General features: G+C 31.4%; 2 protein-coding genes, 1 long non-coding RNA gene and 1 pseudogene across 4 annotated transcripts; 2 read left to right on the forward strand and 2 right to left on the reverse strand.

The window, feature by feature from the left end:
• Nucleotides 1–1,448: 1,448 nt before the first annotated feature.
• Nucleotides 1,449–7,296, reverse strand: LOC105775255 (beta-glucuronosyltransferase GlcAT14B). Its single transcript, XM_012597785.2, has 4 exons — nt 6,750–7,296; nt 6,593–6,668; nt 6,381–6,496; nt 1,449–2,109 (listed from the first exon to the last, which is right to left on the reverse strand). The coding sequence occupies exons 1-4, from the start codon at nt 7,294–7,296 to the stop codon at nt 1,595–1,597; spliced, it is 1,254 nt and encodes a 417-aa protein (XP_012453239.1). The 3' UTR covers nt 1,449–1,594.
• A 1,969-nt stretch (nt 7,297–9,265) lies between these two features.
• On the forward strand, nt 9,266–17,555 carry LOC105775256 (auxin efflux carrier component 1a-like; annotated as a pseudogene).
• Nucleotides 11,632–15,356, forward strand: LOC105777595 (uncharacterized). Its single transcript, XR_008189835.1, has 4 exons — nt 11,632–11,946; nt 12,494–12,566; nt 12,684–13,421; nt 14,508–15,356. It is a non-coding gene; the product is annotated as an uncharacterized LOC105777595 (long non-coding RNA).
• Nucleotides 17,529–19,122, reverse strand: LOC105777594 (hypersensitive-induced response protein-like protein 1). 2 transcript variants are annotated; one of them, XM_052621899.1, is made up of 6 exons: nt 19,051–19,122; nt 18,758–18,971; nt 18,569–18,689; nt 18,370–18,461; nt 18,163–18,259; nt 17,529–18,035 (listed from the first exon to the last, which is right to left on the reverse strand). In XM_052621899.1, exons 2-6 carry the CDS (start codon nt 18,944–18,946, stop codon nt 17,674–17,676), a joined length of 861 nt encoding a protein of 286 aa, XP_052477859.1. In that variant the 5' UTR covers nt 18,947–18,971; nt 19,051–19,122; the 3' UTR covers nt 17,529–17,673. The 2 variants fall into 2 exon arrangements, with proteins under 2 accessions (XP_052477859.1, XP_012456393.1); XM_012600939.2 differs by lacking the exon at nt 19,051–19,122 and having other exon boundaries at nt 18,758–19,044.
• Nucleotides 19,123–24,262: the final 5,140 nt, after the last annotated feature.

A 24,262-nucleotide genomic window follows, 5' to 3' on the forward strand; every position in this document is an offset into this window, starting at 1 on the left:
AAATCTCTTAGAGTGAGTTGAGACAAATTTGGGAAATTGTGAGTGGGTGCCAAGGATTGAGATTCCTTGTGCTACTCTCTTTGGCTTGCTAGCATGTCGTCTATGGAAGAATAAGAATCTTTTTACTTTCTAAGGATTATCATAGAGTTTTATAGAAATCATTAAGATATCAGTGAGTTGGGCAAAATAGTACAGAGATACTCAAAGGTGGAATCCATCTAGAGAACACAATTTAGATTCTGAACGTTCATTTGGAGAAATATTGGAATAATAAGGTAATTGTAGGGTAGTTAGGTTTATTTAGTTTTACAAGTTTTTTACACACAAAAAAAAAGGTGTTATTTTTAAGGATTAACTATTAAAATAGTTACTTTTGTTTGCCTCAGGTTACATTTTAGTCACATATGTTTGAAATGTTACATTTCAATCACTAACGTTATTGTGTTGTAACATTTTAGTCACTAAGCCGTTAATTACCGTTAACGGTGCAACGGTAAGTTGACGTGGCACGTTAAATCATCATTACAAATGAAAATTTTAGGTTAAATTCTACATTTGGTCCCTATATTTTTTTCATTTTGAGCAATTTAATTTTTTTCTTTTATGTTTTTTTAACTTTCTTTCTTTTTTCTTTATTTTCTATTTTGTTATGCTTCTCCCTATGCTTTTCTTCCTTATCCATTTCTTTTAACGTAGTTTTTCTATGTTTTCTATTTATTAAATCTAGTCCACAAGCTTACCTCATTCAAAAAAATTAAATTATTCAAAAAAATAAAAATATAGGGACTAGTTAATGAAATTTATGAGCCCTAGTCCTATTTTATTATTACTAGTTTGTATTTTTAATAATTTTTATAATTCAAATAATATATAACCTTTCATAATCTATACCTATATATAAAAACTATACCTGTTGAAGGAGGTAGTTACATCTGTCTAATTTATTATTTAATATGTTGTGGAGATTTTAGGTAGCTCAGATTCAGCTGGAAAAACCGAAGTGAGAAGCCTGTAAATTTGGCACAATATTGGTGAGGCTGTAAAATTTTCTTCCGTACATCTTTGATATATTTGCTCCTCTATTTTCTTTTTCCTCCTCAGGATTTTTGGTTGTAAAAAAAACAGAAACACTATAAAAACCTTAAAAAGCAGTTCGGTTCCGATCGTCAATTCCTTCACTTCACTGCCTGGGAGAATTGATGGAATCATGGCAGCCTGAAACAAATGCAAATGACAAGGCAACCCATTTGATGACCCAACACAGCCATTTTACTTTTTGGTTTTATTATTTGTCGTCCAAGCAATAGCCTTTGTCTAATATCATTGCTCTATGAAACATTTCGATTTGAAACCAAAATCAATAAATTTTATGGTTATGAGTCCCCTGGGTCTTCATTCTAGTAAAAATAAATCTTTCTCCCCAATACACTTTGAATATAGATATTTCTTTTTACTAGTATTCAAACTTTGATCAATTCACTCTTCTTTCCAACTTGTATCGGAAGCAACACCGGATGCTGGACTGCATCATCTGATATTAAATCCCAGTTAGCAAGAAGAGTGCCTCCCATCCCATAGCAGCTTTCCTTGAGTATTATTTACATTGTCGCAGTCGAAAATTGTCATTGGATAGAAGAGAATTGATCAAAGTTTGCAACCTTTTGGCGCCGGGGCCAGGTCTGAGGACTGTTGGAGTACCAACAACTGAACACGGATCAGTCCCGTTTTCCCCACTTCCTACACACCAACCACCAGGAGTAAACATTTCTTTGCCCCGAGATAAGAGGTCAGTGTCGATTTTGTCCAGCACTCGGCTGTTCTGATGGAATTTCCTGGCAAAAGGGGCATTGCTGTTGAGCATCCGTTGCATGTGAGACAGCGTGAGGCGACGAGGATGCTGCTTAGGTGGGTTATCCCATAATATAAAATGAAGATCATTGTTTACTGTAGTGTTGCTGAAAGCTTTTGCATTACAAATGACAGTGTGGAAGTAACCTTCTGGAGATGATAGGAAGTTGGTATAGTACATGAGGACTTTTCGAGGGAGGTTGTCCCATCCCCAAATGCAGTAGTCCACAAAAGGGCGAGAAAGTGCCATCCATGCCGAACCTACTTACAGCTTGACGATATAAGATTACGTTATGTACAATCATCATAAACATGATGAGTATTCACTGTTATAAACATTCATCCAAATTCAATGAAAATGACAAACATAAGATTATTCAACTGGCTACTTTTTAACTTCTTGAGAAATTGGGTACAAGAAAATGAGATTAAAGTGTAAACATACAACAATCTTTTTAGGATATCCAAGCTTCGACCAAGACTTCGGAAATATTCAGCAAAATTTAAATGCACTAAAAATCCTCCAATTTTAATGTTTTAAGGGGAAATGAGAGAGTGGGCTGCTAACCAGGTGAAAGAACGAGAACATGGAAGCATAGCATAAGTAATTTCGTATCCTCTCAGATATTTTTGCCTATTGCACCAATTTTCTAGAATGTTTCTCACCAACAATCCCTTGGAAACAGCAGCAAAGCTTTCTTTCCGAGCTGTATATACTGCTAGTCTGCTACGCTACAAGTCACTTAAACAGGTGAACCAATTTAGACATGCCTTTTCTACAAACAGGAATGCTTGTTTGGGTGTAAAAGTGGAGAAATTGGAGGAGCGTGAAATAAATAAATTTTGTGTATATTTGATGGAGAAGAAAAGTGATAGGAAAGAAAATAAGAAAGATGATAATTTTTATTTTAATCTAATAAGAGAGATAAAATATTAGTTAAAAAATATGTAATTTTCAAATGTTTTATTTTCTTTTCTTTTATTTTTCAACTTTACTAAGCAATAGATGGAAAAAAAAAATTTCTTTCCATTTTCCATCTTTCCTACCAAGCACACATATACAAAGAAAATTTCTACTTTTCATCCTTCTAATTTTTTACCCATTCAATTTTCCCATTCTTCTAATTTTGTGTCCACTCCACCAAACAAAGTTCAAAGAAAAGTGGAGGGATGGAAAGAGTGGAAAAATTGAAAGAAAATGAATTTTGGGTATGCTTGATATAAAAGAAATGTGAGAAGAAAGAAAATAGAAGAAATAATCATTTTTCATCCTAATACATAAAATCAATTCTTCCCAATTGGAATAATGAGGGAAAGAAAATGAGAGAAGTGCATGTTAGTTCAAAATTATACATTTTTAAATGTTGTAGTTCATTTTCAACTCTACCAAATAATGAATGGAAATAAAATATTTTTTCTTTCAAATTTTCCATTTTCCTATTAAGTATAGGTATAGAAAGAAATATTATATTTTCTACTTGGTAAAATGAAAAGAAATTTGAAAAGATGAAAAGTTGAAGGGTGGAAATTTTAATTTTCTTTTCATAGATGTGCTTGATAGGAAAAATAGAAAAATTGAAAGAAGAAGTTATTTTCTTTCCATCCATTATGGAACTAGTGAAAATGCATAATTTTAAACTAAAATACACTATTCTCTTATTTTCTCTCCTATTATCATTCCAATTGAATTATTGATTTTTATGCATTACAATGAAAATGATTATCTCTCCCATTTTCTTTCCTCTTGTTTTTCTTCCTTACTAAGCACACTTAAATTTTATTTTCCTTCCACTTTTCCTCTTCTTACTTCTATCATTCCACTTTTCACTCAACCAAGCACACCCTAATACTTTGTTTGGTAGAGTTGAAAGAAAATTGAAAAGATAAAAAATATATTTTTTCTTTCCATAGGTGTGCCTAATAGGAAAGATTGAAAAATAAAAAGTAAAGTTATTTTCTTTCCATCCATATCTTTGCAAAGTTGAAAATTGAGAGAAAAGAAAAAAAAAGTTAAAAATGTATAATTTTGAACTAACATACACTTCTCTCCCATTTTCTCTCCTCTCATCATTTCAATTTGAGAGGACCGGTTTTTAGATATTAGGATGAAAAATGATCATCCTGCTTATTTTTTTCCTCTTACTTTTTTCCCTACCAAGCACGCTCAAAATTTATTTTCTTTCGATCCTCAAAATTTATTTTCTTTCAACTTTTACACTCCCACCCCTTCACTTTTCCACCCAAACCATAAGAGTGTATCTGAAATCAAGACCAAGAGCATAGCAATTGAATTCCTACAGTCTTTTAATCTTATCGTCGGTTTGCTCTTGAAAGAATCAACCTCAACTCTACTATACAAAAAGTATAAACAAATTTATGTAGGCACCGTCTAAATAGAGGTGCTCATGGGCCGGGCCGGGTCTAGAAAAAATTTCGGCCCGCATCCTAGGCCCGAGCCCAGGCCGAAATATGGGCCTAAAATTTTGTCCAGGCCCGGCCCGAGAAAAATTCTTAAGCCCGAGCTCGGCCCGACCCATTTTTTAATAAACACCAAAAATTTATTTTAAAAATAAAAAAAAGTATTTTAAAAATATTTTAAAAATAAAAAAATAAAAAATATATTTATTATATATTCGGGCCGGGCTGGGCCCAGGCCAAAAAAGTGGTGCCCGAGACGGGCCTTGTTTTTTTGCCCAAACTCATATTTTGGGCCTATATTTTTACCCAAACCCTCCCATATTTCGGGCGGGCTGTCGGGCCGGACCGGGCCGCCCAGCCCATGAGCACCTCTACGTCTAAATACTGACAATGGAATTCTCAAAATGGATGACATATATGAATTGAAGTGTAACAAAGCATATATTCTTTTTTGGAATAAATACTTTTGTTGCTTAAGGACGTGTTTGGTTGGGTAGAAAATTTGAAGGATTTGAGGAAAGAGTGGAAAAGTAGAAAAGAAATAAATTTTGAGGGTGCTCAGTAGAGAAGAAAAGTAAGAGGAAAAAAAAAAGAAAAATGATCATTTTTCACCCTAATGCATAAAAACTAGTCTTTTCAAATTTGAATGATAAGAGTAGAGAAAATGGAAGAGATGTGTATCTTAGATCAAAATTATACATTTTCAAGTGTTTTATTTTCATTTTCAATCCTACCGAGTAATAAATGGAAAGAAAATTTATATTTTCATCTTTATATATTTTTTATCCCTTCAATTTTTATCTTTTCAATTTTCTTTCCTCGATACCAAGCAAAGCTTAATTCTATCTATGGGTCCATATTTTCAAATTGTACTAGTATAGTCTACTTACGTTTTGCATAGATTCATTATTTGTTTGGTTAAAACTATAAAGTAAAGAATATATTATAAATTTTTATACACTTCGTACATTTGAAATTTAGTCTCTACTTTTACTTTAAAAATTTTAACCCTTCTATTGTCTGGATTTAAGAATTTGCTTTTGATTTAATAAAAATTTAAAGATATTAATCATTTAGACTAATTAATAACATTATATAAATATAAAGACCAAAATATGTTATAAATCTCAAATTTAGACATATTAGAGGGACCAAAATTAAAATTTAATCATTCTTACAAAATGTAAAGGCTTAGTATATCTTGGTACCAAATTAGACACTTTTTTTTCTAATGTGGTACTTGAGTTATTTTTGGTCCAATCTAGTATCTGTATTTGACAAAAATACTTATTTTGGTACCCAAAGATAACGATGTTAATTCTTTAATATTTAATTCAGATTTTTAAGGTTGATTTGATGAAAGTTATAATTGCTAATATTATTAAGTTTAAATTTTCTTTGACTTTGTTAATATAATAAATTTAGTGTTAATTGTAAATCTGTTTAAGTTTGTATTTAATTTGTTAAATACAATGCAATGGATGTGATTTAATTTGATTTTTAAGGTAAATTTGATGAAAAATAATTGCTAGTATTATTAGCTAGTTATGAATTTTATTAAATCAACTATAAAATCTGAATTAAATACTAAAAAGTTAATCTGTTACCTTCAAGTGCCAAAAATATGTAACTTTTGTTAAATACATATACCACATTAGACTAAAAATAAACACAACTACCATATTAAAAAAAAAGTATAAAACTCAGGTACCAAAGTAGTATTATTAAAAAAATCTGAGTATGATGATTTATATAAAGTTATATAGATAAACAATATGCTTTTAGACGATTTTCAACTAAAGTAGTATTATTATTATTTTATATATTTTAGTATATGAGTTAATAATAAATTAATTACAATTAATAATTTTTATAAAACTTTTATTCATCATTTTAAATTGTAAATATTGAATAAACTTTGTCTTCGCATTATTACTATAATAACCATAAATGTGAAAAGATTAAAACACTGTTTGGGGTTAGGATACAACATACAAGCAGGGCCGAACTACTTGTTAACACAAAAAAGACTGAATTTGGCAAATAACAACTAAATATATTATAAGCTAAAACAACACTTTGAAAAGAAAAGTAGAAGGTTTCAGCATATTAACCTGTAAAGAGTTTGAATGCAGTAGGGATACTTCTCCTCTGAGTTATCCAAAACACTTCAGCTTTTTTCGAATTATACACTGCTGGATCTATTATAACTGGCTTAGCCCTTTGACCCCTGCCATTTCAACATTAAAACCCCATCAAATCACACAAAGTTCCCAAACAATAAAACAGTACCCAGATAAGGGAAAGATTTCAAACAAGTTCTCACGCTTTCCACCCCATTTTGCTTGTATGATCAATGAAATTCAAATCCCTTGGTACGTATGAAAATATGTGTAAAAGATCTGACAGAACCCAAATGTCAAAATAAATAGATAAAAACAAAGACAGTCCAAAAAATCATATATTTTGAAGATCTAACTCACCATCTTGGGTAACAAGGGGGTAATCAGAAGCACTAAGATTAATAAACCAATCCCAGTTTCCACCTTCTCTCAACATGATTGCAGCAGCATGGAGCGTATTAGCAACCATTGTACATCCTCTATAAGTAACCAAATTAGCTTTCGTAATCATCCTAACGTTCCCAACTTCTTTAAACACTTTATAATCTGTCACAAACTGCTCAACAGTCTGCCTCTCTGCAGGGCTAGCTTTCCGGTCAAGATGAACTATGTACTGATTCAAGGGATGGTAAATGGCTAAAAGCATCCTTCTCAGCATCTTACCATTGCCTGCGGAGCCGGAAATGAGGTAGGCGAAGCGGGGAGGTGAAGGCGGAGTGGAGATAGTGATGTGAGTCGAGACGGGGATGGGTTTCAGTTGGTTCTCCACGAAATGGTAGGAGGAACGGTACAAGAAAAGTAATGGGACGCCATTAAAAAAGGCTATGGTTGTAAAACAGAGTAAAAATAAGGGGAAAATGGAGCCAAAAGCTAATGGGAGGATCCATTTAGGCTGACAATTTGGCATGCTTGGATTGTAGGAAAATGTGAAAGAAATTGTGAACTCATCGGTGACAGTTAAAGTTTACTGTTATGCAAGTGAATGCAAAATATTTCGCCGAGAAAACAGAGAGGAATTTTGAATTTTCTCAATTACTATCAAATTAGTACTACTTAATTATTTTACCATATTTATTAATTGATTGTTTTTTTTTCCAAATTTATTAATGGAATAATATGTGATTCAAATAATAATATGACATATCATCGTTAACTTAAAAAGATATAGAGGGTTTATAAATAAATACTAATAATTTTATTTTATTGTAATTAACTAATTATTATAAATAAATATTAATAACTCTTATATTTAGGATTTTGGGTTCAAGGATTTAGGGTTTTAGCATTTGTTTATAATTAATTATGTCTAAATAAATTTATTAGTATTTTTTTATAAATCTTCCACTATTTTTTTGTTAATTTAATGATGAGTTGTCATTAAACTTGTTTATGGGTCGGATCACCTATCCAAAACTCGAAGGCCTACTCAAAAAATGAGAGGGTTTGGACAAAAATACGATGTCAAAAAATGGGCTTGAGTAAAATTTAAGACCCATTTTATATATGGGTATTTTATATATGGGTCAGGCCTTGAATAAGTTTTTTGGCCTGGGTTTAGCCCAAATATATTATGTTATAAAAATTAATTATATTAATTATATATGTTAAATAATAATTAAATATATTTATATTAAATCACTAGCCTAATAACAATAAAACTCATTACCTAAAACCTAAAAAATTTACCCAACTAAATAACCCAACCCAAAATATAAAATTTTAAAATTATATTTAATATAATAAAATATTTATTATATTTATTGTAGTATTTTTAATATAAATACCTTTTTAATGTGTTAGAAACCTTTATTTTAGTATTTTTTTAGTGCATTTATCGCATTGTTTTTTAAAAAATATTTTTTAAAATAAAAATTAATCTAAAATAACAAATATGGGTAGGGTGAGTCGAGCCTAGATTTACCTTTCATAAATTGGGTCAAGCTTGGGAAAAAAAGTAAGCCCGTTTTTTGAATGGAGCCCGAGCTTGAAAAATTGATCTAGATACCTTATATTGGTCCAACCTATGAGCACCTCTAATTGTTATGTTATTATTAATTGATGGTGCATGTGATTTATGCACTGATAGTGCATTAGATATTCTCCCAAAATACAAAGCACAATATATTCATGTCTCTATTGCTATCGGATACTAAATCAAGTGGATTTGTTGATCGAAGAAAGAAGTTAGGAAAGGTAGAGGAATATATTCATGTTGTAGGTGGAGATAATGAAAGAGAAAATGGGGAAAACTTAATTAGATATTGATTGATGGAGGAGGGAAAGAAAAGGGTGTAGTGAAGAATGAGCCTAATTTTATGAAGGGGTGCTTACGAATTCATCAATCTTTAGGTTGGGATATGTTTAAAGAAAAAGATATGTAGAGGTATAAAGTTGGTAATGTATGTTCTCATTTTATTTTATTTCATGAGTGAAAGATTATAGTAGAGCCAGTGTGGAGTGATCAAACACGTCCATGTAGAGTTTTTGTGTTGTTAAGTGTTTTGTTTCTTGTTGTGACTTGTACTAGTTTTTATATCGTGTTAAATAGTGTTTTATTATTCTTCGTCTTGAGCATTTTGACTTCTCAAGCCTTGTACACTGTAAGCTATCAAGTCAGGGCTTTATGTATAGTGCCTATCTTGTTCAATAAAGTGAATTATTGAAAAATTAAATGACACAATGACAAATTTATGTCTTAATATTTACACTTTGATTCTTTCTCTTTTCACTTTACCCATTAAATCTCCAAAAGAATTATTTCTTAAGTAATTTTACTCAATGAGAATGTGAATAGCGGTTGTCTTTACTAAGGTTATACGATCAAAGCAGTACATTTTAAAAGAAAAAAAAAATCGTTCAATAATAACTAGTTTACCATGATTTCTCCGGCAGATATCTACCATGTTTTTGCAGCCACTGTTCCTTTATACTTCGCCTTGATTTTGGCTTACATTTCCGTAAATGGTGGAAGCTTTTTACACCACAACAATGTGCAGGCATAAACAAGTTCGTAGCTAAATTCTCAATCCCACTACTGTCTTTCCAAGTGATCTCAGGAAGCAACCTTCACAAGATGAACATCAAACTCATACTTGCCGACTTTCTTCAGAAAGTATTCGCCTTCGTTGTTTTGATTGCCGTTGGACAACTCCGATCTCGGGGCGGTTAGCCGTCTATCCACTACACCAAAACAGGTTTTTAGCGGCGTTTAGATAAAAAACGCCGATAAATATCAATCATTAGCGGCGCTTTATGGAAAACGCCGCTGATAATAAGCATTAGCGGCGTTTTCCAAAAAGCGCCGCAAAAAACCTAAGCCCAACGACGCCGTTTTCTGAGCTTTTGGGGATTTAACGGCGTTTTTAAGAAAGCGCCGCTAATGTTCAGGGCTTTAGCGGCGTTTTTGAAAAAGCGCCGCAAAAAAACCTAAGCCCAACGATGCCGTTTTATGAGCTTTCGGGGCTTTAGCGGCGTTTTTAAGAAAGCGCCGCAAAAAAACATAAGCCAAACGACGCCGTTTTGTGAGCTTTCGGGGATTTAGCGGCCAAAAAAATAATGACACGTAGAAATAATTTGAAACAAAACACATGGAAAAATTAAAATACTATTATTTAAAATAATTGAAAAAGAGATAATAATAAATTTGTTTAGGGTTTTTGTTTAGGGTATATGATTTATCTAAGATTTAAGGTCGGTTTAGGGAGTATGGGTTTAGAGATTATGGATTAGGGATTATGGATTAGGGGTTGGAATTTAAGGTTTAGGGGTTTAGGGGTTAGACGTGCTAGGGGTTAAAAGTTAGGGATTTAGGGGTCGAGTTAGGGTTTTGGGTTTAGATTAATTATTTTTTTAATTTATATTTTAAATATGTTCTTATATAATTGTAAAAGAGATAATAATAAATTTGTTTAGGGTTTTTAGTTTAAGGTATGTGATTAATTTAATATTTAAGGCCGGTTTAGGAGTTCATATTTTAAGGTTCAGGGAATATGAATTTAGGGATTATGAAATAGGGATTATGGTTTAAGTGTTGGGATTTAAGGTTTAGGGGTTAGGGGTTTAGGGGTTAGATGTTAGGGGTTAAGAGTTAGGGATTTAAGGTTTAGGGATTTAGGGGTCGAGTTAAGGTTTTGAGTTTAGATTAATTATTTTTTTAATTTACATTTTAAATATGTTCTTATATAATTGTAAAAGAGATAATAATAAATCAAATATATTGAAATTATGAGTATAGTTTAAATTATTTAAGAGATATATAATAGATAGACTTTATATGTATTGAATGGTTAATTTAGGGTTTACTTGAGATTTGTTAAATGATAAAATTTTATACAATTAATTAATGCTTTTATATTTAAAAAAAATTTAATCTAAACCATTTGATATATTTAAATATTAGTTTAAATAGAATTAATAAATAAGTTTAAAAAAGTAATAGATTGATATGGATATTTAGGTATAATTATTTATTTTGGAGAGGACCAAATTATAAGAAAAAAATAAAAAAATAAATCAATTTATAAAAAACAAAATAAAAAATTTTTAGAATAGCAAAACGGCGTAGTTTTGATCAAAATGAATTTTTTTTGCGGCGCTTTTATGAAAAACGCCGCTAAAGGTAGTAATAATGCGTTTTATAAAAGCATACAAAATAATTTTACTTTAAAAAAAAAGCCCCCTTTTAGCATAGCATAGCAAAACGGCGTAGTTTTGATCAAAATGAATTTTTTTTGCGGCGCTTTTATGAAAAACACCGCTAAAGGTAAGCAATAGCGGCGTTTTTATAAAAAATGCCACAAAATAATTTTACTTTAAAAAAAGCCCCCTTTAGCATAGCATAGCAAAACGGCGTAGTTTTGTTCAAAATGAATTTTTTTTGCGGCGCTTTTATGAAAAACGCCGCTAAAGGTAAGCAATAGCGGCGTTTTTATAAAAAACGCCACAAAATAATTTTACTTTAAAAAAAGCCCCCTTTTAGCATAGCATAGCAAAACGGCGTAGTTTTGATCAAAATGAATTTTTTTGCGGCGCTTTTATGAAAAACGCCGCTAAAGGTAAGCAATAGCTGCGTTTTTATAAAAAAACGCCACAAAATAATTTTACTTTAAAAAAAAGCCCCTTTTAGCATAACATAGCAAAACGGATTAGTTTTGTTCAAGATGAATTTTTTTGTGGCGCTTTTATGAAAAACACCGCTAAAGGTAAGCAATAGCGGCCTTTAAAAAAAATGGCCCGGTTTTATCCCTAAATTTTCCCCTGAAACCCCTAATTTTTCCCCCTAAAAATATCCCTCCTTCCTTTCTGATTTTCCTCTGATCCAAACAAGAAACAACGAACTCGCCTTCAACCTTCTTCTTCAAACCAGCTCCCCTCTCATTCAATCCCTCGTCGTAATCTCCTCCTCTCCTCTCCTTACCCTTTCTAAATCAGGGTTTATTAAAACCCCTCAATCAGATCTATAATTAATTGCCAAAACCTAAAACCTTTTACCAACCTTATATTTTTTTATCTATTCTCCTCGTTAAGGGTTTCCGGCGTTCTCAGTTTCTTTTCAAATGTAATGTAATTTCCTTTTACCAATCTGGACTTTTCTAGACTCAAGCTACTTTCATGTGTAGAATTTTTAGGTTTGAATTTCTTCATCGACATTGGATTTCTGGTTTAGATTATCATTTTTTTTATTTATTTGAAGTTTTCTGAATTTGGACTTTTCTAAACTCAAGGTGCTTTAACATTTAGAATTTAATCTGGAAATGCGAGATTATAATATATATATATATTTCAATTTAATCTATTGAGTTTAGTTGAAAATTTGTGGAATTATGTATTACTTGCTTTGTTTTTTAATAGCTTATACTGTTAGTGAATTAGATAGATTTACTCCCTGTTATACCTATATCTAAGTTGAAATTATATATGCCTTTGCATTCCAAATATGAAAAATTGGAAATTAGGCATAGCCGGCTATGCCTTAGCTAATATCATCTTATGTTGCTTGTTATGAAACCCTTTTAGAAGTTCACTCCTAATGTACTGTAGAATAAGGAATATCTGAAACTATTTATTTTGAAATGTTCTGAATAATTCATAAATATGGCCTATAGACTTTGTTTGCAGGCAGATCTGTTTCTAGCACCACAGATTCTGGCTGGGATTGAACGATTCAATGTTGACATGGTAATCTGCTTATTCCATTAACTACTAGTTTCTGCATCCAATTGATATTTGTTCACTTTTAACTTATTTATGTCTACTGGAATGAAAAATGAGAATTTTCCTTATCTTAAATGGAAGGAAACAAGAAGAGCCTGGTTGATGCTATTGAGAAAGGGATTGATCTACGCAAACAAATACTAGAACTGTATAATGATTATTACCATGGCGGACTGATGAAGTTAGTGGTAATTGGTGGTGGTAAGTTACTTTGTTGTGATTCTCTAAATTTGTGGCCATTGTTTACTCTCTCTTTCTAGTCTCTGAGGGCAACAGTGGTTTTAACTTGGATGGCATTTATTTTCACTGCCTCTTTTTTCCTCCATTTCTGTCCAAAATTTTGTTTTATTTTTCATATCCATTTTACCTTGTTTAGACAGCTGATTTTTTAACTAATTTTTTTAAGTTTATAACTTTTCCATGAAAATCTTAAACATACTTAAGCATTTTATTCTAATTTTTTGAAGGAATTTTAGTGCTTATTGTACATATGTCAGTTGGAAGAAAATTATGGTGTAATTGTTATCTAAATTATTTGTTTACATCTTTAATAGCATAATCATGATAATACTTCTTGATGGTGCAAAGTCTTTGGATGTACTTCAGCACTTGGTTGTTGAATTATTTTCTGACGTCAGACAAGGTTCTCAAGGAAAGCCAGAGTTTAAGGTGGAAGGTCCTGTCTGGAGAGCTGGTAAACTTTACAGGTTATAGGCAGTTAAGGATGTCCATATCCTTGAATTAAGGTGGGCACTGCCTTGTCTTTTGCAAGGTATCTGCAGAAACCAGAAGATTATCTGGCTCATCTTCTTGGCCATGGTATGTAATTCTGTGTTATCCTAATGCTTAAGTAGTAGGTTGCTCATGGAAATAATAATAACAAAGAAAAGGATGCATGTGCAAAAATGAAGAAAATGTGAACTGTCCAGTTTTGATGCCTTATAAGTAATAAGTTATTCTTGATTTGCCTGTAAATGTGGATGCTATTTTTCATTTGCATCAATTTCTATGCTTGCTTCAATTTCCATGCCTTACAATAACTAATATGGTTGCTACTATTCCCTTCATGTTTAGAGCCATAGAAAAGATAAACAATGCTTCGATCTTAGTTTCATGTTTATTCCTTGAAGTTCTTTAGAAATCCATGATTAACTGAGGACTTTATATTGGGTCCTCAGTTCAGTTGTTTAAAATCTATATTTTTTTTTATAATATGCTATGTTATTCAGACTTGGATATGTCCTTGGAGGATCATATCCCAGTACCTTTGTTTGCTATTAAGTATTAAAAAGTCGAATTTGAGATTGGGAATTGAACTTCAGCTAATTACAATTAGCTATGAGTTTAATGAAGTAAACTTGAGAAAATTTAACTTTTATTTTGATTTAAAATTAGAATTTAAAAATAAAATTCAAAATTACAATTTTGCATTGAGCTTGAGTCATGTAATCAGCCTTTCATTTCCCGCCTTAGTTACGACCCAGCAACAAAATTTTTTTTTAGAAAATAAGGCAATGTTTTGATAAATTGGAAAAATGAAGTTTTGGTATGCTATGGTCTGCATTATTTTCCTTTTGCTTATTTGGACTTTGAATGTACATTTCTGGTAACTTTTGTTTATGACTTATCAGGATAAGAAAAGAATATTTTGTTTCTTCCTTTTACTGTTTTATGTTTATGGTAGATGTAATGGGACTTGCGAGTGCATGATGTTAAAATTTAGTCACAGATTGACAATTATACTAACATCAATTGAATTAAAATTTAGTCGGCATATATGAATAAAAAAGTTTGACTTGCGAGTGCATGATGTTAAAATTTTATGATAAATGATCGTTTATTTTGCCAAGAAAATTGGTCAGAAGTGAGCGTTTTGAATTTTAGGAATTATATATATATAAACAGATAATATTACGGTTGGCCGATGACTCAAAAGTGAGCGATGAACTATGGGATGAGGTGATAGAGTTAATGAAATTTCGGGTGGTGGACAAGGTTTCGTTAATTCGTACGCTTGCAGTCCGGGCGCTTTCACGATTTGTAAATGATTCTGAAAATAGAGACATTCTTGATTTATTTCTCGAAGTCCTTCCATTGGAGCAGAACTCGGTCAGTGTGTAAACTTATATATTGCTTCTGTTGTCTCGATGAGTTGCATTATTTGTTATTGTTCCTATTCTCTTGGCTCCAATTTTTTTGGTTCAAAACTTGATGTCTAAGTGTATGCTTGAGTATTTGGCAATCAATCCTGTGAAATAGTTTCTAGTTAAGGTGGCATAGAAGCATATAGTCCAGGCATAATTTGTTCTTACAATTTATGATTTATTTTGGTTTCTCCTCACCACAAATTGTCTAATGTATTTGGCAGAATGAGATACATGCATTTCTCTATGTGGATGGGTAACCTATATCTTTGATTTGAGGCATAGTTTGATGATAGCATAACTTATTGCTGAAGTTATACAGCCACGTTGTTTGCATACTGATGACCAGTTTTGACGTTTAAGATTTCAGAATTGAGATGGATTTCCAGCTTGGAGGATGTATAGAGCCTGGAGAAGGTTATGATAAATAATGTGCTTGTTGTTCCACTTATATTAAATATTGTACCCTTTTTTGCGAAATTGTTGTATTCTGAAATATCTTTAAGATTAAGGAACTATACTAAATGCGGTCACAAGACTTATGTAATTCTAATATAGAATGTAAACAATTTTCTTATGTAATTCTAATATAGAATGTATCTTGTTTTAATTTTCTTAATTTAAATTCATTAATTTTTATATTTAGCTTTAAGTTCAAATTTTAATAGAAATTTTAATTTAATATTTTTTATCCTTAAAAGTATATAGTTTAAAGTTTAAATTTCAAAAATAAAACATAATATAATATTTATGATGGAAATAAATATTATTAAATTAATTTTTTTTAAAAGTCATGTTTTTAGCGGCGTTTGTAAAAAAGCGTCGCTAAAGGACATTCTTCATAGTGGCGTCTGTGGAAAAGGCGCTGCTAAAGGTCATGATCTTCAGCGGCAATTGTAATAAAAGCGCCGCTAAAGATCCTGACCTTTAGCGGCGTTTTTGGGAAAAGCGCCGCTAAAGGTCCTTGCCTTTAGCGGCGTTTGTTTCTAAAAACGCCGCAAATGTTAGCGACGTTGTCAACAGCGGCGTTTTTTGCAGCGCTTGTGAAAGTGCCGCTAAAAGTATTAGCGGACGCCGCAAATGTTAGCGACGTTGTCAACAGCGGCGTTTTTTGCAGCACTTGTGAAAGTGCCGCTAAAAGTATTAGCGGCGCTAAAAAGCGCCGCTAAAGGCAAAAAAAAACGCCGCTAAAAACCTGTTTTGGTGTAGTGATCATAACTGGCTTCTCGTTATCGACCTTGCCTAACACTTTGATCTTGGGGATACCGTTGTTGAAGGCCATGTATGGTGATGAACCGGCCGGATTACTGGCTCAGATTGTTGTTCTTCAAAGCTTGATTTGGTATAATTTACTGTTGTTCATGTTCGAGTTCAATGCTGCAAAGCCAGCCTCTGAGATTACACCAACTTCAGAAGACATAGGTAAACTTTTTTAACTTTGCATGAAATCTAAACATGGATCAATTTCATAAACTATACCGATATATATTATCCAGCATCAAGTTCATACAATTATATGAATGTTCTATCGACATATATCACTATTTAATCTTTGTTGAAATAAGAGGACACGGAAGGACAAGGGAAAGAGGAGAAGAAGAGGCAGAAACCAGAGCAAGCAAATCCAAGATTATGCTCATTTTCTAGACTGTGGAAAAGAAGCTGGTGGCAAATCCCAACACTCATGCAGCTTGGCTGGGTCTCATTTAGGCAGGCATTCGATTCAGGTTAGATTACATAAAATATTAAGCCAAACAACACGATGTTCATCTTTGATAAAGATTATTTCGTGACTGTAAATTTGCTTCAACTTTGCTGAAAATGGATTATCTTCTGTAGGTGGGAAATAAAATTCCCTGCCATTATTCAGAATTCATTATCAATATTAGCTAGCGGAGGACTTGGTATGTCAATGATCAGTTTAGGTAGGATTACAGTTTTAGTTCTCGCTTTTGTCCATATCCATCACAGTTGACCGTAATAGGATTGCTTATGTGACTGTAACGACTGCCTGTACATTACAATCAAGAATTGCTCTCTTTGAGTACTCTCACTTCTCTCAAGGTTATATTTCTCAAAAGTGCGCCTCTTTATGCTCGAACCCAGGACTTCCACATATGATAGACCTGACTGTGTGTGCGTGCGGAAGTGAGAGTACCTGTTACAGTTACTGAACACGGTCATTGATCCTAACCCCAGCTCTTCCCACTTAATATAGGTCTATTTATGGCATCACAGCGTAGCAGAATAGCATGTGGTATACGAATGACAGCAGTAGCCATGGTCATGAAATTCATGGCTGGTCCAGCTCTAATTGCTGCATCCTCAGCTGCCTTGGGACTTCGGGCAGATTATTAAGAGTGGGAATCGTGCAGGTTAGTAACTGTTCCATTAATCTTGATTTTTCAAAGGGATGAAAAAGCTAAACATTGATACCCCCAAATCTACATATTCCAGGCAGCTCTTCCTCCAGGAGTAGTTCCATTTGTTTTCGCCAAAGAATTCGAATTTCATCCGGATATACTAAGCGCAGGGCAATCAACATTTCAATTCATATTGTTTTGATTTGGATCCATTTGACTGATGAGGATTTGGTTGTTGTTTGTTTCCAGGGTGATATTTGGCATGCTTATTGCTTTACCTGTAGCATTGATCTACTATCTTGTTTTAGCATTGTGAAATTCCTGGAAAATCCTGCTAGTTTCCTGGGAAATTGTTTAACATTGTTGTTTGTATGCTGGGGAAAAAAGAAGAGAAAATTCTCTAAATCATAAACCATAAATGGAAAAGTTCACTTTCATTAACTTTAGATAGCAAATTACATTTCATATTTCTAAGCAGAGAGACTAAATATAGATTTCACTCAAACACACTAAACCGTATCCTGGTATTAAGACTTTATTACAATTGAGTTTGGGTCTGACCCTTTATTCATGATGGTGAGATGCCTGAAGCAGGCCATCTCGAATCTGGGTGGCAATGTCTCGAACAGCACCAGGTCCATGAGGGATAAAGACGGATGAAGATTTAGAGGCAGCTCCAATTTCTTTCATGGTATCAAAATACTGGGTAATAAGGACCATATCCAAAACATCCTTAGCCGTTGTCCCTGGAACATTGACTGAGAACCCAAGCACACTGTCCCTTAGACCGTCCACAATCGCCTGTCGTTGCCTTGCAATCCCCACTCCTGACAGATACTTTGATTCCGCCTCTCCCTCTGCTCTCTTTATCTGTATAATCTTCTCCGCCTCTGCTTTCTCGTTTGCTGCAACTCTCATCCTTGCAGCTGTCATATATATCAAAACTCTTACCAATAATTAATCATTGATCAAATCAAAATTTTTGGAACAATTAGATGTCACAATAAGAGCTTTATAATGATTTGCTTATGTTTGATTTAGAAATAAACTCACCAGCATTAATCTCGTTCATGGCCCTTTTCACGTGTTCATCTGGTTCTATATCAACAATGAGGGTCTGGACAATCTCATATCCATAAGCAGACATAGCCTATTAATCACAAATCATCAAATATCCCATCAAAAAATTTTATACGGAGGTCAAGATTGTACAGGCTCACAAGCCGTTTGGAGAATAAAGAAGTTGATAGTTTGAATTACCTTTTCAAGCTCATCTTCAACAGCTTTAGCAATATCATTCTTTTGCTCAAAAGCATCATCCAAATCCAGCTTTGGAACACTTGCCCTAATAACTACAGAATAAGAAAAAAAAAAAAAAGGTAAAGAAGAAAATCCAAGTTACCATTTGGCAACAAATTAAAGAAGGATATTAAAGCAATAAGATAGCTGTTTGTGAGACCATCAAAAACATAGGCTTGAATTTGAGTCCTGGGGTTGCTAAGTTTGTAGAAAGCATCATTAGCCTTCTCAGCCAGGGCACGATACTGTATGGATGCCACAACGTTGACAAATACATTGTCCTGCACCAACAATTTTTTGAGTCTAACCAACATAAATGGTATAAAGCGAGGATTTGATGGTTGCAAACCTTAGTCTTGGTCTCACAACGCACATCAAGCTGCTGTAAACGCAGAGTGAGATGGCCGGCAAGCTGGCTCCCAATACACCAAGGTAAACAATGGCATCCTGGCTCTAGAACTTCATCAAACTTGCCAAATCTTTCCTTTATCGCTACGGTTGATTGGTCTACTTGGACACAACAAAATAGGTTGCCCATCCCCTCCCTTGGTTTTCACTATGGACTAACAACAAACAACAAAAGAAACGCATAAAAAAGAAGCACAATATATACGACCGGACAAGGATGTCAAGAGAACATACCTTTAAAGTTTAGTTTGAAGAGAGGAAAGAAAACAAGGATGATATAAATAATGCCATTCAAACATCTGACTAGATATAGGGCTAGAAAATATCAAGCAAATCTATTTATTAATAATTAGATATGTTAAAACTAAATGTGAAACCTTTACGGGGAAAAATCACGCGCAGAGAAAAAGAAATTCATTAATATTGAAAAACGAATGATGCAAGAGGAGTTTCGACGTTATATACGAATTCTACTTGTGCAACGTGATCCGTACCTCTAAAAAATTATATCTTTAAACCCTACACAGATTCTTTTATTTTGTCATTATATTTTATTTTTTAACAAAAATTTGGGTGACACAATTCTAACAAAATATATTCAGTGTAATAAATATTTTATTTTTATTTATTAGTAAGGAGTATATATATATTGTTAAAAAATTAAAAATAAAATGATATAAATGAATAAAAATTGATTCAGGTCAATTTCATGATTTATTGTGTTTGCCGTATTAATCCAAAGATTCATACTCACTATAATCATTTTTTTCTTAATGTTTAAAATTATAGTCCAGGTTTTGAACCAATGGTGGACAGAGTAGTATACGTAATTGTGAAATGATGTAGAAATCCTTGAAGAAGGAATCAATGCTGCTTTTAATAATTTAATGAGGCTAATGATAGGTATCTTTTTTTTTTTGTATTTTTGGTAAATTTTCTTGGGTTAGTTTGATGGATACATCAAAGCATTGATTTTATCATTTATTTCAACAACGAGAAACTAATGAAATTATGATTGGGAGAGAGCAATTAAAATTAAGAGGTGAATTTTAAAATCTAATTTGAGGATGACACAGTCATCATGCCTAATTATGAAGGATCATATAGGTCCATGGCTAGACAAAACAAAGTTGGAAATTGCAAAGATTACCTGGATAAATAATCATAAAGAAAAGAGGGAGAGATTAATGCCATAAAATTATATCCTTTTATTTTATTTACATACATAAAACTACTCAGATTTTCAGTGAAGAGAAATCAAAGAATTCACAACCAAATATATTCCTTTTATAATTAATTTAGGTTAAAGCTTAAGAAGATAAAAAATATTTACCTTTTCCCAAATTTTCTCCCATTGATTTAAAAATTAAGAAGACAAAACTAAATTCATAAAAAAATAACAACTCTTAAACTAAAATTTAAATTCATTATTGGAGAAGTAGGGCCGATTCCAAAGAGGTGGATCTAACTGATTTTAAGATTCCTTAAAATCAGTGAGTTTCTTGTGAAAATAAAGAGGGGTTAAAATATAATAAAATCAAAATACAATAAAATAAAATAGAATATTAGAATTTTGAAATAAAAATAAATTTAATAAAGAGAACTCTAGCCCAAACACAACTTCAATTTCGATTCCGAACTGCTCACAAATTATGGATTCCACTCCACTCAATCATAAGTCGGTTGTAGAGGTCAAGGAATAGCCTTGACAATCTCGAGATCAACTCCCACGGCTCCAATAGTCTCATGAACAAGAATAATACAGTTCAAGTCAACAACCTCGATTTTGTGAGCTATTTAAACTAGATCAGTAATTCCCTTGACGTCACCTAACTGCACTCAATCAAACCACATCAATTTATTCTTCAATAAAATAAAACAACCATTATGAATTCAGTTATCATACACACAATAGGAACATACTCACACCACACATGCACACACTATGTCTAAAGGAAGGTGCCTAAATAAAGGCCTACTTGCTCTTTCAGAGGCTTGAACCTGGGTGAACAACTCTTGACTACCAGACCAATCATAGGATTTCTAGAAGTCTTGACAAGATCAAATATATTTCCCTAAAAGCCTTATTCACTCATGACTTCTAGAAGGATGATGATATAAATGTTCAGCAAATCTATTCAAGTGATCATTTGAAAAGTTAACATTCAAGATTGAATACATAGAATATAAGATATTATGTGATGTTGTCATGAGAGGAGAGTAAATACGCGTTGCACTCTTTTTCCCTTAACTGAGGCTTTGTCCCACTGAGTTTTCTTGATAAGATTTTTAATGAAGCAGCATGATATGCATATTATAGATAATTATACTCTTTTTCCTTCACTAAGATTTTTTTCTACAGAGTTTTTATCTTAGTAAAGTATAACAAGGCACATTATCTACCAATATATATCCAATGGGGAGTGTTTTGAATATATTATCATTAAGTGGATGTCCATTAAGATAAAAATAAGTTTGATGAATTTTAATACTCTAATATTCATTAGAAGTAGAGATTTAATTTATTTATACTTTTATGTCTATAAATATAGACTTTGGAGAAATATTGTAAATAATCCTCTTGACAATAAAAATTCATATGTTTTGTTTCCTATTTTCTTATTTTTGGCAAATTATTTTATGAAAAAAAAATAGGCTTAAGGGTGCAAAAAACCATCAACTTTTTCAAATAAAGCAATTAAGCCCCCCCTTTTTTTTGTACTCATTTGCCATTTGAACTTTCAAAATACATCAAAAAGGCCCTCAAACCTTTTCAAAAAAATCAATTAAGCCGCTACCTTTTTTTTTTCTTTTAATTGAGTACTTGAACTTTCAAGATGCATCAAAAAGACCCTCGAGCTTTTTCAAAAAAAGCAATTAAGCCTCTACTTTTATTAAAAATTAGAAAAAATTAAAATCTAAAATTTATAAATATTATTAAATTTTAATTAAAAAATTAAAATATTAAAATTTATTAAAAATTAGAAAAATATAAAATAGTAAAAATTATAAAAATTGTAAATTTTATAAAAATAGTAAAAAATTATAAAATATATAGAAATATAAAAATTATAAAATTTTATAAGTTCGTAAGAGAATTATAGAAAATGTAAAGAAATATAAATTTTGTAAAAATTATAAAATTATCATACCAAAAGAAGCATTTTATAATTTTCTTTTATAACTTTTATTGAATTTTTATCATTTTTGTCACATGTCACACTTGTGTTGCGACACGTGATAACTTTAATTGAAAAAGGGTCGTTAATTTTTATGATTTTTATAAAATTTTACATTTTTATTTTTAACAATTTTATAGAAAATTATAATTTTAATAATTTTAAATTTTAAATTTTATTAAAATTTAATACAATTTTATAAAATTTATTTTTTTCTAATTTTTAATAAGAGCAGGGCTTAATTGCTTTTGTGAAAAATTTTAAGTGTCTTTTTTATGCATTTTGAAAGTTCAAGTACTCAATTGAGTGAAAAAAAAAGCAGGGGCTTAATTCTTTTTTTTTTGAAGAAGTTTGAGGGCTTTTTACACCCTTAAGCTAAAAAAATATTACTTTAAAGTTTTTTTCAAACTAGAGTTTATTTTTATTGAGTTAAATTATGCATGATATTTAGATAATTGAATATTTGATGATTAAATTCTTGTTATTAAATATGTTTGAAATTTTGTTAAAATTGTAATGAGGAGTACTTGTTAACCTACTATTGTTGAAGTCCAAGTAGGACGGACTTCTAAAGTTCCTATTAGATCTTTTGCATTTCGCGAATGCAAGCATAAAAATAAATTTAAAGGATACAATCATGGATATGATAAGTGACATAAGAATAACCACTAGAAGTGGAAACATGGTAATAAATAAGAGAACAATGAGAGTTCTCAAAATAACCCTTCAAAAGGTAGAGATAACTTATGTTACCAATGTAAAATGAAATATCATTGGTCACATACCTGTTGTATACCCAAATATTTTTGTAACAATGAACATTGTCCTTACAGGTAAAAAATATTTATCTTATGTGGTGTTGAAACAAACCAATATTATTGAAATATTTGGTAATACAAATTTAGTTAAAAGCTTCATAAGAGTTAATATATCAATCTTTGAGATTTTATTTATCAAACTTCATCATTTGGTTATTTATTTATCGATTAGTTACATATGATCCCTAAAGTTTTCTAATTATTATATACTATATTAATGTTACTTTGCCCGTATAGAAGTCCATCATATTGAATCACATTCCCTGAATGCAAGCATAATAATATATTTGAATGGCATAATTGTGAATATGATAAAGGGTTCACAACTAGAAATTGAGGAGAAATAACTTAAGTTCTTAATGTATGAAATGTACTTGTCGTGCATCTAAATATTTTTATCAATCTATTAATATTCCTTAAAAGGAAGGAAACATTTCTAGAGACAACACAACAATGCATACAATCCTTAGGGATAAAAACATTTTTATATGGTAATGAAACAAATTAAACTTTAGTAGTACAAAACTAATTTAAGACTCCAAAAGAGCTAATATAATGTTACCCTATGTTCAAGGTGGCAATGAAACACACTAATATTTTGTATTAAAAATTAATTCAAGGCTCTAGGAGAGATAATACATTGTTGTGCGAAGAAACAAAGTGATAATTAATGTATTATGCTCTAGTCAATCTCGAGAAATTATTTTGTCTTAAAAGATATTCCTTATGATAGATCTCACATTGAGATTGTGAATGAGAAAAAAATTAGTATGAATCACTTTTGTTATAAATATTTGCTTCTTTTGATAGAAAAGATTAAGTTATTGAATTATATTATGCATGATACTTAGATGCCCATCTTTATTTTGAAAAAGATAGAGAAAGATTGGATTTTGATTGTGAAAGATCCACAATCCACTTGAATTGTGGATTAATTTAAGAGAAATATATGCACATTGAAATATGATAATTTTATCTATAGCTTGTTATGATTAGATGCGCTTGAAGTTACATATTTTAAATCTATGAGTATAACTTTGCATTATTTAAGATGAACTCTCAATTATGTTAGAATAATATTACTAATGAGAACTTGTTAGAGATTTTTTTAAACTTTTCATGTTTCAAATGTGCTCCTACAAATAATAATACCATAAAAGAAAAGGTTTTAAGATATATTGTGAATTAATTTCATGTTTACTTATGGTTGAATTAAATAATGAACTATTAAATGAAAAACCATAAAACCTGTTAGATTAGATCTGCTCCATTCCCTAAAGCAAATGTAGCAATATATAAAGATGTAATCTTTGACGTAGATGTAGTAAGTAGCTTTATAATAATCGTATAAGGGATAATGATAATAATTCTTCTCACCACCAGAAGTTCAAAAATGAAGATAATGCGGGGACTGATAATAAGATTGATGTTGAAATTAAGATTAATAGT

This window comes from Gossypium raimondii, chromosome 10 (assembly GCF_025698545.1).
Source record: "Gossypium raimondii isolate GPD5lz chromosome 10, ASM2569854v1, whole genome shotgun sequence".
Taxonomy (NCBI): Eukaryota; Viridiplantae; Streptophyta; class Magnoliopsida; order Malvales; family Malvaceae; genus Gossypium; species Gossypium raimondii.